This window comes from Staurois parvus, unplaced genomic scaffold, assembly GCF_062004578.1.
Source record: "Staurois parvus isolate SC_StPar_1 unplaced genomic scaffold, SC_StPar_1.0 ptg000634l, whole genome shotgun sequence".
In the NCBI taxonomy this organism is placed as follows: domain Eukaryota; kingdom Metazoa; phylum Chordata; class Amphibia; order Anura; family Ranidae; genus Staurois; species Staurois parvus.
In genome coordinates, this window is record NW_028318430.1 from 6,260,872 (window position 1) to 6,277,797 (window position 16,926).

Consider the following 16,926-nt stretch of genomic DNA (forward strand, 5'->3'; position numbering starts at 1 on the left):
CCCCCCCCGCAGTCTTCTGGGACACTTCACATGCTACAGAAGACTACAGGATCAATCACAAGGTGCATGTGCAGTAGGAAACTGGCTGTGAAGCCGCAAGGCTTCACTTCCATGTTCCCTTCTTTGCAATGCTGGTGCCAGGAACCTGGAGGCTAGTAAAGGACTAGCCCAGGTGACAATGGCACTGGACCCCTGGGCAGGTAAGTATGCTTATATTAAAAATTTAGCAGCTACAGTATTGTAGCTGTTGACTTTTTTTAATTTTTGGGGGTGAGCCTGAAGCTCCTCTTTAAGTGACTCCTCCATCTCTAAAATTCTGCTTGCATTATCTTATGGAGATGCTCCTACACAGCCTGAACCAGCAACATAGAGAACTTCACTAGCGTCAATTAAATTTTAATTGATTCTGTGGCTGGAAAAGTTTAACTAGCAAAGAAGGGCTTGTGGTCATGTTTTGTATCAAAAATGATAGTGTGAAGATTGACCATACATATTAGTCTTACTGTGCAGTCTTCTTTTGATCTAACTACAATGTAGTAGGACAAGTCTGATTGAATGGATTGTTTAAGGCAGCCCATACAATATTCATGGCTTTTTGTTCATCCTGTGCCCTGAACGAAAAAAATTACCTGATTTCTCCATCCACATATTTGAGGTAGATGAAGGAATCCCAACAGCTATTGTGTTGTGATGGTGGAAGAGTTCCCCGCCATCAGAAATACATACGTCATGAGGATATTTTCTAATAGGCTGGTTGTACACAAGTTAATCGTTGGATCTACTTCTGCAGTACAACCAGCCTGCCCATACCTGGATCAAAATTTGTCCAGTCCCTGCTGAAGTGGTTGAATTTCGATCCATGAATGCCTAGCTTAAGTATTCATTCACAATAGATAGCTTTGATCATTCTAAAGGAGATTATATAAAGATTGTACTAGAGCACAGGTGTCAAACACAAGGCCCACGGGCCAAATCCGGCCCTCCAGGCAATTTCATGAGGTCCTTGTACCTTTCCTGCAGGTACCCCCTTGTCTCCACCCCTACCTTGTCTCTTCAATCGGCAGCAGAGAGGACAATAGAACTGCACCTCTCAGTGCAGCTGCAGCACCCCCTCATCTCTACCTGCCCTGATCTCAGCATTCAGCAGACTCTGGTAACTGACTCCACTCCTCTGGTCCTCCTCCAGACCCTGCACTTTCAGCTTCCCAGCTCTGCCCCCAAAGGGGGTGCATAATGATGTTATGGAGGGTGTGGGATTCTTGACATCTGATGTAATGGGTGGAGTGCTCTAGACATCTAGCCTTACAGATACAACCGGCCCTTTTGAAGGCAACCATAATGCTGATACGGCCCACGATGAAATGGAGTTTGACATCCCTGTACTAGAGGTTTGTTAATGTGTGTCCAGTTCATGGGTAGTTGAATTTGTAAGTAAACTAAATTTCTGACAAGAACAAGAAAAAACCTTCATAGAAATTACTGTTCCTTATTTCTTAATATGTTATTTCTCTTCCATTTTGTTGGTGTAAAAACCTGCTTCAGAGTTCTCCTTTTACTTATATATGCATTTTTATTCATCTACATTCACTGCAGGGTTTCCATATATTTAAAAATAACACTTTTTCCCAGAAATTCTTTACCTAAAAATAGCTGGGCAGTCACTGTGCCAACATCCCACATTCAAATATATTTGAGGAGGTTGCCCCATGTGCCCTGTCTAAGACTCCTCTCTCGATTACCCAGTTAACCCTGTGATGGAATGTCACCAGCAGGTAACTGAATTGTTTATATTCTGTATTTTCACTGCTGTGAATGATGGAGAACAGGGATACTGTGATTTCCAAGTATTCAGAATATCTGCATGTATGTATAGGTTAGTAGGTTTGACATTAACAGAAGTTGTTGGGGGATACACTGGCTTTGATGTATATTATCAGTTACTGCTGGATGCAGGCTGGGTGCCTCTTGGTGTGTAAATCACACATCAGCACATTCCACATAATATTGATGTCCTGCAGTTTGCTATTGTGGTTGGCAGTACTCAGATCTCCGAGCATGAAAGTTTCTACCACAAAGGGTGTAGACCTGTCAACTATCCAGTTCCCCGCTACATATTGCATTGCAAGTAATAAATAACCATAAGGCTATATAAATTAATTTTTTTTTTATTCAACCAAACAAGTACCTTAAGTTTTGACATTGTAATGTGATCAGTGAACTATGCACAGTGTACGCATATTGAAGAAAAAAAAATTAAACTGCAGTAACAATCCTATCGGTAAAAACCAGTAACCGTAAACCAGGAAATGGATACCATAGACAGCACTCAACACAACATACTCACTATCTGTACATAGTTGTATGGCTTTCATTGTATATGATTACTTTGTTTGACATAAAGCCCATTAGGAATAACCTTTGGTTTAAAATGGTAATACAAGACACTGTTATTGTTGCGTTACCACTGCAGCTTTGGTAAATAATGTGCCCATTTTTCAAAAATGCCAGCCTGCTTTATCATAATTTTTTTCTCCTTCTGGGTTGCTTCTGTGTAGAATCCAGATACACAATTCACACTTTCATGTAGTGGGAACAAACGTTTTGGTTGAGCTTTTTGCACGTGACTTTGCATGTTGCACATAGCACAGCCCATTCACGTCACGGGCTACCCTATGTACATTTTGCCTGAAAGTTCATGCTCCTTTTTGTAACATAAGCTTCACACAGTTTGCCTTAAAACTAAACTCTGTAAGCAAATATTGTCTAAATACAAAAAAATTGAATTATTAAGCTGGTGAATAATTTCTTCTGAAAATCATATTTCAAGAAAACATTCATTTTTTTTTTTTTTTTTTTTTTTTTTAAGCACATTCAAACATTTATCATGTCATTGATTGTATTGAGAATTTTTGTATAAATGTGCATGCAGTGCATTTTTCAGTATTGCATTGTACCGCACAACACACAAGCATTATGGTGTGAATAGGGTACAATTATTATTATTATTATATAGGAGTTATACAGAATTGTTTCCGTATGTGCCCTAATGGTGAGCTACATTTTACCCATTGTGGAAAAATGCAGGTCTCTGCAGAGGCATGAACAAGCTGTGAAACTTTGCGTCTGTGCAGGAGCTTCATGTAAAAAAGGCTGGTCAATAATGCTTCCTTTACCTGTGCAGAGTGACTGGTCCTATAGCCATCCTCTATTATATGATTTGCAAAGGAATGTGGAGGAGAGATATAGATAGATATATATATTATTATACAGTATTTATAAAGCGCCAATAGTTTGCTCAGCACTGTACATTACAATGGGGGACAGAACAATTACAATGCAAAACATGAGGGGATCGAGGGCCCTGCTCTTTCGAGCTTGCAATCTAGGAATGAATATATATATGAATATATATATATATATTTTTTTTTTTTTTTGGTTTGTTTTTGTTTTTTTTTGGCTGTTGCGGAAATTACTTAAAGCAGAACTTCACTCTTAGACTATTTCTAATCCTCATGCTGCTAGCATTAATAGATAGGAAAGTATACCATATTTGTTCTAACCTTTTTTATTTATTTTTTCATTCCATCATTTTACTTCCTGGTTTCCATGCCTAGGCAAATGCTGTCATACATCCCAGGAGTCCTGAGGAGGGGAGGGAGGGTTCTTGGCTCAGCCAATGCCTGAGTTAAGGACAGATGGCTTCCAGGAAGTAACTTCAACATGAATCATCTGCCCTTACTCGAGATGGCCAGAAATGCCAGGAAGTGTTTTTCAAAATGATCTTTCAGTAACATAAAGCATAGAGACATGGATGGAGGAGTTTATTTTGAATATTAAACATTCATTATATAGCATTTTTTGCTTTGTGGTACTCAGATGCAGTGCATTAACACTTTGAATGAAAGTTTTTGTGCCTGGAGTTTGGCTTTAACAATGCTAAAGACAGTTTAGTGATGGTATCCAATGAAAAAGACAAGTGGTACTTCTGGTGTGTGTGTTCCCCAATAAAATGCTTAGAAATGCTTTATGGAGCGTTTTCAAATTTGTTGAACAACGGGGCAGTAGAAAAGAGATGGTAAATTGTACATCAGTGCTTTATTTCTCTAAGATATATTGATTAATAGAATAAAAAAAAAAAACATACATGCCTCAGAGCCATTACTAGGTGTTCTTGTATTTTAGGTGAGAAACTGTCCCTAATACCGGAACAAATGTAACTCAGATGTTTGCAAATTTTGTAGGTGCTTCTCCAGATTGCAGTTATATCGATTCCAAATTAAAGCAAAGTCATTGCAACTTATGTAAATGGAAGGTGCTAGAATCTTCCTGAGAGATGGCAATCAGTGTTATTAGTGTGCTGCTTTCCCAGGTCCTAGGTAAGGCTGTATTTCTCAACTGCAGTGTAGTTTGAAAAGAGGCCTCAGGAAGCACAAGACCTTGCAATGCTTTTAATGTGACCATACACCTTACAAGCTCCTTTAGATCTACCAACAAGTAAGTTGCTTACTGACCAGTCTGCATGGGTTGTTCAGTAGGCCCTTGTATTACATAGTTTTTGGTAACTAAAGGCAATTGCACGCAAACCATACAATCAGATTGTAACTTATATGGCCAGCTTTAGGCAGAGGTGTCTGGTTTCCCAGACTGAGTAAAAGTAAAAATCTTCTGGTGTGTATGACTTGCCATATGAATTTTATGGGGCATTTCAGTATAGCATGTGCAACAAGTTTCTGGTGTCATGGATGTAGTTGGACCAAGGATACCTTGCTTACACATGCATGAATCTGTTGCAGTTGTTTTTTTTTTTGGCTAATAGGAAAGTATGACCATTCTGTTCATGTAGTGTGGCTTTTCACTCTTGCACTCACGTGGCAACAGGCGCATCAAAGTGCAGGAGCCTTTATGTCCAAAGTTGCATGTTAGGGTTAGGAGCTACCCTAACCTTAGCCCCTACCCCAGTTCTCAAGGCTCCAAAGTTTTTTTTTGTTTTTTTTTTCCTTCATACATTCTATGCATGAAGGTAAAAAAACCTTCTGTGTGCAGCAAGGCTAAGCGGCTTTCTCTGGGGGCACTGCTTGAGGAAGAGGCGCCAGGAGCTCTGGCAGGGGACCTGCAAAAACATTATCGGGGCACAATTTTGCACAGAGCAGGTAAATGACATATTTCTCATTTTGGAAAGAAAGAAAAGGCAAAGCTTTAGTATCACTTTAAGCCCAGACCCTAACATGATACTTTGGACACATAAAGGTTCTTGTAATACTTTGATGTGACGTTGATGCTACTTTAGTGCCACAGAGTGTGAGATCACATCAAAGTCACACTCCATGAACAGAACTGTCGTTTCTTTTAGCCAACTAAACCTGCAACACACATAAAAAGCGCCAAAAATGCATGTTCAAAAACTCGTTAGCCGCAACCTGCCTAGGTGTGGACCTAGTCTTGAGCTGACTATACAAGAAGTGAATTTTAACCAGTTTCTGATGAACTGGATGAAATTTGAGCCATAGGTGGCCCTTTTGGCACCACTCCACCCACCCCCTTCAATCTAAAAATCAAAGAAGACGGGTAGAAAATTGTAAGCTGAACAGTGACTGCAGGCACTTTTTAGATATTGACATCTGCAGGTGCCCGCTGTCAAAATACAACAGGCAGCACAAGAAGATTCTTCCATCTACACCGGGGGTCTGCAACCAGTAGATCGTGGCTAGTAGATTGCGATCTGGGCTTGCTGACGTGCCATCCCACAGCATCAAACCGAGTACAATGCAGAGGGACTACTTGTAAATTTGGAGCTGTCATAGGGAGCAAGAGCCACATCAGCCAATGCCTCCGCTGTAGTGCTGACTCTTGTCCCATGCGAAGTGATACCAGCTGCACTCCACCTCTTATCCCAACCAGCGGTCTCCAGAGTGGTGCTAGCAGCAGGAAAGAAGAGATTGTCAGATCAGCATGAAGAAATACACTGAGAATAATAATATAAGGCTGCTTTCACACTGATGTGCTATGGTTTACACACACTGGCTTTCCTGCGGCTGTGCTGCACTTAGCTTTAGACTTCTATTATATCCTGCAGATTTGGTGCACCTTCTGAAAGCACACAAAAACTCCTGAATGCAGCAGTGCACCACGCCTGCTGGATATAATGTGAGGTGGTATCAAAAAGTTTCAAGACTAGTTTTTGTAACACACCAGCAGATGGCAGCACACACAGTCACAGGGATCACTGATCTTCATAAGTCAGTGTGCCAAAAGACATTGTACTGTGTACATTGGGAGCTGTGCAACTGGTGCTATTCTGACCATGTGCGGTACCATGTCTGCTATTTCATCATGGACAGAAAGTTAGAATAAACATGAAGTTCTGCGTGAAACTGGACAAGTCTGCCACAGAATCATTTGACATGATTCGGCTAGTTTACAGCGATGCTGCAATGAGTTGTTCAAGGAGTTTTGAGTGGCACGTGCACTTCAAGAGTGGAAGAACATCACTGGAAGACTATGAGAGATCAGGGAGACCTTCAACGAGCTTAGCCCCCAAAAATGCCGTCTTCCCACAGATGAAGATCCATCCTAAAGATCACCGTTTTGACACATTGCGGAGATCCAGAGGTCCAACTGTGTTTGAGAAGCAGTGAAGAAGCAGTATGTTGCCTCCTCACCACTCAATTTAAACCCATGATTGCTGTGCAGTGCACACGATTGCAACATGGTAGTATGGCAATGAGAGATTTAAATCAGGTGTGAGGAGGTGACACTGGGCCCGGTGATCTTCGACTTCTTCCATATTGTTCAGGTAGATCTCCACCTCTTTAAGGTTGCCTACCCCTGATCTACACTGTTTACTGTGATGGGAGGGAATGGATAGATTTTTATATAGCAGCCTTTCTCCCCTAGGGTTCCTCCAGAGGTTGCTAGGGGTTGCTTTAGCTGTGAGCAATGACAGATTGATCGCCAACTTACAAAGACTACAAATGTAAGGGGACACTTTCCCACCAATGACTAGTGGAAAGGGACAATACAGTTTTAGGTGTTTCTTTTCTGGCTATTTGAATACATTTTCATTATTAGGACTGCACACAGACGCCTGAGCTTGTTCAATGTAATATCAGGGGTATTTACACTACTCGGGAAGCCCAGGTGTAGAGTACAGCCTCCTATACATATGAATAGCATTGCTGTACTCGGGTATATCGGTCGGTGCTATGCTATCACAAGTATAGCATACGGGTATATGGGAAAAAATAGAAGTATGTTTACATACTGTTTCAGTATTTATTCTTGAATATACAGTAGCAGTGCACAGCCATTCATGTCTATGGGAGGCTGTATGCGGAATTCCAAGGTGGGGGAAAAATACCAGCTTTTATGTTAAATAGGCTGCCCATGTGCAGGAGCCCTTATTAACAACACAGTAAAAATATTTGACTATCGCTGTCAATTATTCTAGGTGTGTCATATTCATTATTATATTTTTTAAGAAGTTTTCAGCAGCCTACTGATTATGTTCTTTTACCATGAATGTAGATATAATTTTACACGGGTTTCCTGAGACCTCAAAATTAATTCATGGATTCTTCCAGGATATAAAGGTTGAGAGAGGCTGCTCTAAGGAGATCAGTGTATGGCTAGGCTTACAGTGAGAGTAACAATACTTTATGCAGTGCATACCACAATTTAGTGGCTGATTCTCGGAGAACCTACATTACTGAAAGGATAAAAATGGCTCTAAGTTTTTTTGTGTTTTTTTTAGTTTTTTTTTGTTAATGCATTCTATGAATTAAGGTAAAAATGCCCCACTACCTGTCCGTTTCACTTTAAGACTGGGCATTTGAAGCTTGTGGAGCAATGGTAAAATCTTCTACCCTACTCGTTCATCAACATCAATTGGGTTTTAAAGTGTAGAATCAAGTAACCAAGCATGATAATTCTGTGAACTAAAACTGCTATTAAGGGAACCTTTTAACAGTGTTCTATGTTACCTTGTATCTTACCTTTAATGTGTCCTGCGCTGACCTGTTCTGAAAACACTTGCTGGTGATTCAGTACTGCAAGTCACTGAATTGGTTGCCTTTCTGGGTCAGAAAATATTAAAGACTTGGGTATCCAGGTAACTTTTTTATTTTCAATAGAAGAATATACTCAAAATTATTTAGCCACTGGTTGGGACTTTTGACGGCACACAACAAATATTAAAATATAACAAGTTTATTGTAAATATAATAAAAGCTACACCAAACAAGTGTGGCACATACAATTACACAATCCCAATAACATCATGACATATATTCAAAACGGCCACTGGAACATGTATCTGAACCCTAACGTGTTTCAATTCATCCGGGAGTATAGTGTCCAGACCTGAATATGAATCGTAGTCCTAAATGTATCATACAGAAATGGAAATCATCCCATTATACATCAATAAAAAACAGATTGACTTACACCTACAACATAAGATACTCAACAACATTCACAATTCCTTGTAAATCATATGTGTGGCTCGAGCACAGAAGAGCTAATTCAAAAGGAATAATAATTCCCCAAAAACAGGTGTCCCTTATGGGGAGGATCTATTCATGCCCTGGATGGGAGGGAAAGCAAAAGCGGACATTTCCAGGACTATCTTAACCACTTGCCTACCGGGCACTTATACCCCCTTGTTTACCAGGCCAATTTCAGCTTTCAGCGCTGTCGCACTTTGACAATTGCGCGGTCTTTCATATGAAATTTTTATCATTTTTTTTCTCACAAATAGAGATTTATTTTGGTGTATTTATTCGCCGCTGGGCGCTTTACTTTTATACTATAAACAAAAAGAGTTTCTATTATAAAATTTTTCAAACAGGTAATTTTTCTCCTTCACTGATGTGCGTTGATGAGGCAGCACTGATGGGCACTGATAGGCAGCACTAATGAGGTGTCACGGAAAGGCAGCAAAATGAGGAGTCACAGATAGGAGGCACTGATGATGGGTACTGATAGACAGCACTGATAGGTGGCACTGACTGGCATCACTGCTGGGCATTGACTGGCGCAACTGCTGGGCACTGACTGGCACAACCGCTGGGCACTGACTGGTGGCAGCACTGCTGGGCTGCATTGATGGGCACTGGTGGGCACAGGTGGGTGGCACTTCTGGGCACAGGTAGGTGGCACAGGTGGGCGGAGCTAGTGGGCGGCACTCCTGGGCACAGGTAGGCGGAACTGGTGAGTGGCACTGCTGGGCATCGATCATCAGGGCACTAATCATCAGTGCCCTGATGATCGGTGCCGATCCCTGCTCTGACAACTGCCGGTTCTCGGCAGTACTTTCCTCACGCTCTGACAGCGTGAGGAAAGTGCAGCCGAGAACCGGCAATTGCATTTCCCGATGATCAGCGTGTCATTGGACTTTGCTGATCACGTGGTAAAAGGCCGCTGTGATTGGCCTTTTACCACATCACGTGATCAGCTGTGTCCGTAGGACACCGCGATCACGGAGATCGCCGGGGGTGCGCAGGAGAGCGCATTCTGGGAGGACGTCATATGACGCCCTCCCAGAACTAGCCAGCCGCAGTGTAGCCGTCATTTGGCTATCTGCGGTTGGCAATTAGTTAATGGTATAATGGCCTGAAAGACATCAGGGAGTGAGTGTGGTAGATGTGAATTCAACATCCAGCCAACTGGTCCAAACCTTGGAGAACTTGGGACAGCCCCTGTTCCCTGTTTAGATGTGAAGTATGAAATGGCATGCAAGTAAAAATATAACTGTCATGCAAAAAGTATTTCAGAAAAGCAATAATGCTTAGATGGCTGATTTGTCAATAAGAGGACACAGAAAATGAGCAAACATGGAAGTTGTTGCCCATAACAACCAGTTATTGTTTACTTTTCCATGAATTGGAAGGTGAAACTCAGGGGCCCCAATGCTGATTTTGTTTGGTTTTATATATATTCAGATTGTGTATTCCTGGTAATAATCTGACTTCAGATATTAGTGAATGGTTTGTACTGTGTATCTGAAGAGTGTGAGAGCTGCCAGCATAATATTAATGCATCTGTCCGATTAGTAAGCTTTTCTGTGTGCTTCTAAAGCTAACATCTTTTAAAAATCAGTCTAAAAATAAACTCTCCTACTTTACTGCATTTGGTTGGGGGTGATACGGGTTAATTCATATCATGGAGTTGTCTTTATTTCATCCCTTTTTATATAAAAAGTATATCCCTCTTGTACAGTGTGTAGGTATTTGCTGTATGAATACAAAGAGTTGTATACATTGTTATTTACAGCAGGTGGTTATTTTTTGGTTTTTTTCCTATTAGGATGTGTCAGGATGAAGCGGCACAGGCACCTCAGCAGCAGTGACAGTTCAGACAATGAAAGTGAGTATGTCTAAGAATTAGTAAAGTGATACTTAAACGTAGGAGTATCCATATGGGCTCATTACAAGTGGGAGCACTGCTTTGTACTTTGAAGTGCTACTCTGTTATTGCTTTACTGCTTGTTTCAACAATGTGAGTTTATTACTAGGATGACTAAGTGGTACCAATGCGCTCCTAGTGTGGCTACTATTTATCTGCAAAGTTATTTAGACTGCGTAATTGCTCTGTGTTCCCTCACAGAGCAATACACAGCAGCATGTTGTTGCTGGCAGGAGAGAGACTTGTGTTGTTTACACTCGGGCCTCTCCCCTGTCAGTGATACTCAGTGATCACCAGGTGCCAGTGGGGAATCTCCGTCCGGGACCTGGTGATTGACATATGTAGCTGCAAATGGTGGTGCGGGTAGGGAGGGACACGCACGTGCCCCCTACCTGGAAATGAAGATCACGTGTATATATAGCTTCTTTTTTTTTTTTTCTGCCGGAAAAATGCTCCCAAAAGCTCTGCAAAATCAAACTTTTTATCTGCTCTAATCTCTGAAGCTTGAAAAAAGCTACTAGCCTAAAATAGTGTGCATGGACATATTTTGCTTCTAGGAGCAGAAAAAAACGCTGATAGCTGCTAGGAGCTTAAAACAGCACTATTGTGCATGGGGTCTGAAGGAGGTCAACTGCAGGTCAAATTCCCATGTCAATGACATGTGAAAGCTCTCAAGAGTTTCAGACTGATGCCGTCGACACTAGCCCAAGGCCAGTTAGTTCAGCAATAAATAATCTCAGTGTTCAGCTGGACACAAAGTAGTTGTCATTTTGCATAGTTAACAGTTCTTTTATTTGTTTTTAGGTCCTTCAACTTCTTTTTCCTCCTGTTTCCAAGAGTACAAGAACAATAGTACATATGCAAATGAGGAAGAGAAGAAATCTGCCGAGGTAAGCACCAGTCATCCTGACCCTGACTTCACTATAAGTGAACTGAACAAGTATGCATCTAATGAAGTCTGACGTGAACCCAGTCATCGTTTCTTATTTTGGGTCACTGACATACTAAATAGTGAAGCCAAGGTGTGGTTGTTAGTTCTGCAGTTTAACCACTTTAATCCCAGAAGGTTTTCTATCCTTCCTGACCAGGCCATTTTTTGCAATTCGGCACTGCACTATTTCAGCTGGTAATTGCATGGTCATGCAACTCTGAACCAAAACAAAATTTCTGTCCTGTTTTCATACAATAGAGCCTTCTTTTGAGTAAACTCCAATATATACAGTTAGGTCCATATGTATTTGGACACAGGCACAATTTTAGATTTTTTCAGGTATTTACCAAAACCTATTCAAGCTATAGTTCTATAATGGATATGGACTGAAAGTGCACACTCAGGTTTAATTTGAGGGTATGTACATACACTTTGGAGGAAGGGTTTAGGAATTACAACTCTTAAGAGTAGCCATCCCCCCTTTTTCAAGGGGCAAAAAGTAATTGGACAATTGAATCAAAAGCTGTTTCATGGCCAGGTGTGGGCTACTCCTTTTGTTATTTCTTCATCAGTTAAGCAGGTAAAAAGGTCTGGAGTTGATTCTTAGTGTATTTGCATGTGGAATCTATTGCTGGGAACCTGCATCATGCATTCAAAGGAGCTGTCCATGCAAGTGAAACAAGCCATTGTAAGGCTTCAAAAACGAAACAAATCCATCAGAGAGAGAGCAACATTAAGAGTGGCCAAATTAACAGTTTGGTACATTCTGAGGAAAGAAAAACGCACTGATGAGCTCAGCAACATAAAAAGGTATGGACGTCCATGGAAGACAACAGTGGTGGATGATTGCAGGATCCTCTCTGAGAAAAACTCATTCACAACATCCAGACAAGTGAAGGACACTCTCCAGGAGGTGGGTGTATCATTGTCAAAGTCTACAATCAAGAGAAGACTTCATGTGTGCAAAGTCACAGGGTTCAGCACAAGGTGCAAACCATTCATAAGCCTGAAGAATAGAAAATCCAGGTTAGATTTTGCCAAAAAAATCTAAAAAGCCAGACCAGTTCTGGAAAAGCATTCTTTGAACGGATGAAACTAAGATTAATTTGTCGGGGGGCGTGGCTGGGGTGTGAATCAGCACAGACGTGTGGCAGAGGCTTCCATTATCCGGCACTATTCTCCTGTTCCTGGGGAGTTTACCTACGTCATCCTGCTCCGCAAACTTCCACCTTTACCTGGGGGACTTACTCCCACCCTCCCCATGCCGTCATGGAAGTCATCCGGGCAGTGGCGGATCTCTAGTGGGACCCGGAGCTCTCCGCCAGCTACGCGCAGCGTGGCCATCTTGTCTGCACGCCATCCGGGACATATGTAGCGGTTCAGACAGTGGAGCAGCTCGAGCCCACCATGGCTTCAACAGTGGGGGAAGGAGGTGAGGTGCAGTCTGGGGACTCGGCTACCTCTGCTATCCTGCCTGCTACAGAGGCAAGTAAAACTTATGTCTAAGATAGATTCCTTGGTCCTGGACTGTGGCCGTATTCGGCAAGACCTGCATAAAATCCAGGGGCGCTTGGGATCTGCAGAATTCCACGTTTCTGAAGTGGAGGATAGTACATCTAACCATGCTAGAACCCTATCTGAGCTCTAACGCCTGGTGAATCTCCTGATGTCACGCTCGGAGGATGCGGAGAACAGGCTGCACCGCAATAGCGTGCGGGTGGTCAGCCTGCCTGAGGGGGATGACCCTGTGGTGTTAACGGAGTCCTTCTTTAAACAAGTCCTGAACCTTCAAAATGTCTCACCGGCCTATCAAGTTGAGCAGGCACACAGTCCCCACAGGCCTTAAAAAACCTGGTGCTCCTCCACGTTCTTTTTTGGTCTTCCTCCTGAGTTTCCGTGACCGAGACCTAATTCTAGCAGAGGCACTGAGGCAACAAGACCTGCGTTATAAAAATGCCATTCTGCATTTCTTTCTGGACTTCTCTCCAGAACTACAAAAACGCAAGAGATCCTTTGTGGTGGTTGAGAAAGAGGCTCCGTGAAAAGGTCTTCCAATACAGCATGTTGTAACCCAGCAAACGAAGGGTACAACATAATGGATCCACTCAATTCTTTGACACCCCCGCCTTGGCATCCGACTGGCTAGACTCCTTGCATTGATCTTGAGGATGGGCTCCCTTTCATATTCCCGGGCTTTTGGCATTCCCTGGGTTTGGTGTGTCATTTTCCTCTATTCTCCCTATGCTCACATTTAGCCTCTGCCGAGCTGGACTTATGACTATTACACGCCCCCCACTACTGTTTGAGCACTATGCGCTCCATTTTTTTCTTTTTTGGGCTATAAAGTTGCCCTGACTGTGTTTGTCTGTTGTTTGATCAGGGAAACAAGGATGTTTTTTGTTTTCCCTTATTTTTTTTATTTTTTTTTTTCCATCTGCCTTTTTTTTTTTCTCTTTGTTTTTCATTAGGTGCCATTTTATTCCTTTTTTGCTTGTCTGTGATGTCCATGATGGGACCTGTGGAACTGTGTGAATACACCCTCGGATCTGGAGTCGTTACTGCAGGACAATGAGTTATCTAAGCCCTTATCCACTATATATGTCTCTTTTTCCATGAAACTAGTAAACTCCTGGAGGTGTTTAGGACTAGGTGGGAGGCAGTGGTCCTTGATCTGGATAGAGAGGACTGGGAGAATGTTTGGTATTCTCCTTTCACCTGGCTGGTCTTCGCCCGTGACCAACTAAAACACTTTAAATTCTTACACTGTATATATCTGACCACAGCAAAAATTGCTAAGGTTTTTGATCAGCCTCTTCCTCCTGTTGGCATTGTCCTGCAGATGGGGCTGATTTCATTCACATATTTTGGGATTGTCCAGCTATACAGGGGTTCTGGTTGGAAGTTCTCAGGGTCATTCAAAACATTACCACTATACCGCTTCACCCTTCTTTGAGACATTGCCTACTTAGTCTGGTGGATGACTTGGTCCCTACTACAGTTACCTACTCTTCTTCCATGCTAGGAAACTAATTGTTCTCTTATGGAAAAGAATGCATGACCCTACCGTGGGAAGTCCCAAGTTAATAAGACATTACCCTTTTACAAGGCTATGTGCAAGGCTATGTATCTTAAAAGGGGAGCTTTCCTCAAGTTTGACAAGGTTTGGGGCGGGTGGGTATCATCTTCCCTTACGGTCTGTGAGTGAATTTTCTACTATATTCTCCTATTAGGGTCTCTTTAAAATGGTGTTTGTTGATCATTCAAATTGGTTGTTATATTACTAGTCTAAAGCTTACCTCTGTGCTTTGTATTGAGTGAGAATGGCTCTCTTGATGTAACTCTGTGGGGTGAAGCATGGTGTGGTGCTTTTTATATTGTAATGTGTTTGCCCATCCTACTACGGGTACCTCTTGGACAACTGCAGGCATGGTTATTGTTTTTTGTTTTGCTGTTCTTGTTTTCAATTGGAAATTTTGTCTTCTCTTGTATGTTTTATGTTTTTAGCCACTGATTGTGATTAACGGCTCTAGTTCACCGTTTTGTATGATGTATATTTTGTTAAACTTTTCAGTAAAAAGAATTATTAAAAAAAAAACAAAAAAACATTAATCTGTACCAGAATGACTGGAAGAAAAAAGTGTGGAGAAGGCTTGGAACAGCTCATGATCCAAAGTATATAACGTCATCTGTAAAACATGGTGGAGGCAGTGTGAGAGCATGGGCATGCATGGCTTCCAGTGGCACTGGGTCATTGGTGTGTTTTGATGATGTGACAGAAGCATCCGGATTAATTCTGCAGTGTTTAGAGATATACTGTCAGCCCAGATTCAGCCAAATGCAGAAAAGTTGACTAGACGGCGCTTCACAGTACAGATGGACAATGATCCAGAACACACTGCAAAAGCAACTCAAGAGCTTTTGAAGGAAAAGAAGTGGAATATTCTGCAATGGCCGAGTCGATCACCTGATCTCAACCGAATTGAGCATGCCTTTCAGTTGCTGAAGGCAGAACGACCCACAAACAAAGAACAACTGAAGACAGCTGCAGTTAGAGCCTTGCAAAGCATCAGAAAGGAGGAAACCCAGTCTTTGGTAATGTCCATGGGGTCCAGACTCCAGGCAGTCATTGCCAGTAAAGGATTCTTAAAAAAATATTAAAAATGAACATTTTATTTATGATTTATATTAATTTGTCCAATTACATTTGAGCCCCTGAAAATGGAGGGACTGTATAAAAATGGTTGCAGTTCCTAAACTTTGTACTTGATATTTATGTTCAAGCCCTTGAATTAAAGTTGAAAGTCTGCACTTCAAATTAATTTGGACTTTCATTTTAATTTTTTTCTATACAGAGCCAAAAGTATGAAAATTGTGCCTATGTCAAAATATATATGGACCTAACTGTATACCATAGTTTGTAGAAGCTACAACGTTCACACAATCCTATTAATATACACATTTTGGGATTTTTTTTTTTAAGTTTTTTTCCAAAGATATGTAGCAGAATACATATTGGCCTAAATGTATGACTAAATTTGAGTTAACTGGATATTTTTTATAACAACGTAGAAAATATTGTGTTTTTTCAAAATTTTTGGGTTTTTTTTCGTTTCACAAAAAACAAAAAATACTCACCATACCTCTTAGCAAATACCTTGGAATGTCTACTTTCCAAAAAGGGGTAATTTGGGGGGTTGCCTCTACTATTCTGGCATTTCAGGACCAATATCAGAATCTTATGCTACACATCACCCACTCTTCTAACCACTTGAAGACCAAGCCTTTTCTGACTTTTTTTTTTTTTTTTTTATAGTTTACATGAAAAAAAAAAAAGTTTTTTAACTGGAAAATACTTTGAACCCCAAACAGTATATATTTTCTTAAGAGGCCCTAGAGAATAAAATGTCAGAATTTTCAACTTTGTCACACAGTAGTTTCACAGATTTTTTCAAATGTGATTTTTTTTTTTTTTTTTTTATAGAAAAAATGCACTTTTTTGAATTTTAATGCACAAACACATGGGTGGCTCAACTGTAATATAAAAGATGATGTTATGCTGAGTAAATAGATGCCAAACATGACATGCTTTAAAACTATGTAACTATGTAAATTTTAAATATTCATAGGTGACGCTTTTAAAGGCTTTACAGGCTACCACTTTAGATTTAAACTGGTGCTATAGTGCTAGAATTACTGCCCTTGACCTGACGTTCATGCTGATACCTCACATGCATGGTGCAACCTGTTTACATACCGTAACGGGACTGACAATCAGACTTGTTCTGACTCCACCCTGCACAGCATTTCACTGGGGAGAGTGTACTGCTGTTTCTCCTCCCCCTAGCTCCTATGCAGCTGAGAATGTGATCACTTTTAGAAAAAAAAAGGGGGGAGGGTATTTATATATTTTTTTTATATTTATTCACAAATGATTTGTCTTTCATCTCTATTTTAAACTGAATGGATTGTTTTACAAGTTGAGGGTTTACATATACTTTAAGCAAATGTAGCACATCTGTCTTCCCCCCTCAAATCTCTATATTTGCTAAGATCTACCTACTGTGTCCTATGGCAGTATTAACATTCCTCTCTGT

At 41.1% G+C, this 16,926-nt stretch overlaps 1 protein-coding gene across 1 annotated transcript in view; it reads left to right on the forward strand.

The window, feature by feature from the left end:
- JADE3 (jade family PHD finger 3) overlaps window positions 1-16,926 on the forward strand; it is an 82,268-nt gene that overhangs the window by 26,229 nt on the left and 39,113 nt on the right. The window contains exons 2-3 of the mRNA XM_089693518.1: window positions 10,303-10,362; window positions 11,206-11,291. Coding sequence (XP_089549644.1) covers window positions 10,314-10,362; window positions 11,206-11,291 — 135 coding nt within the window. The 5' untranslated portion in view covers window positions 10,303-10,313. The remainder of the gene's footprint in view (window positions 1-10,302; window positions 10,363-11,205; window positions 11,292-16,926) is intronic.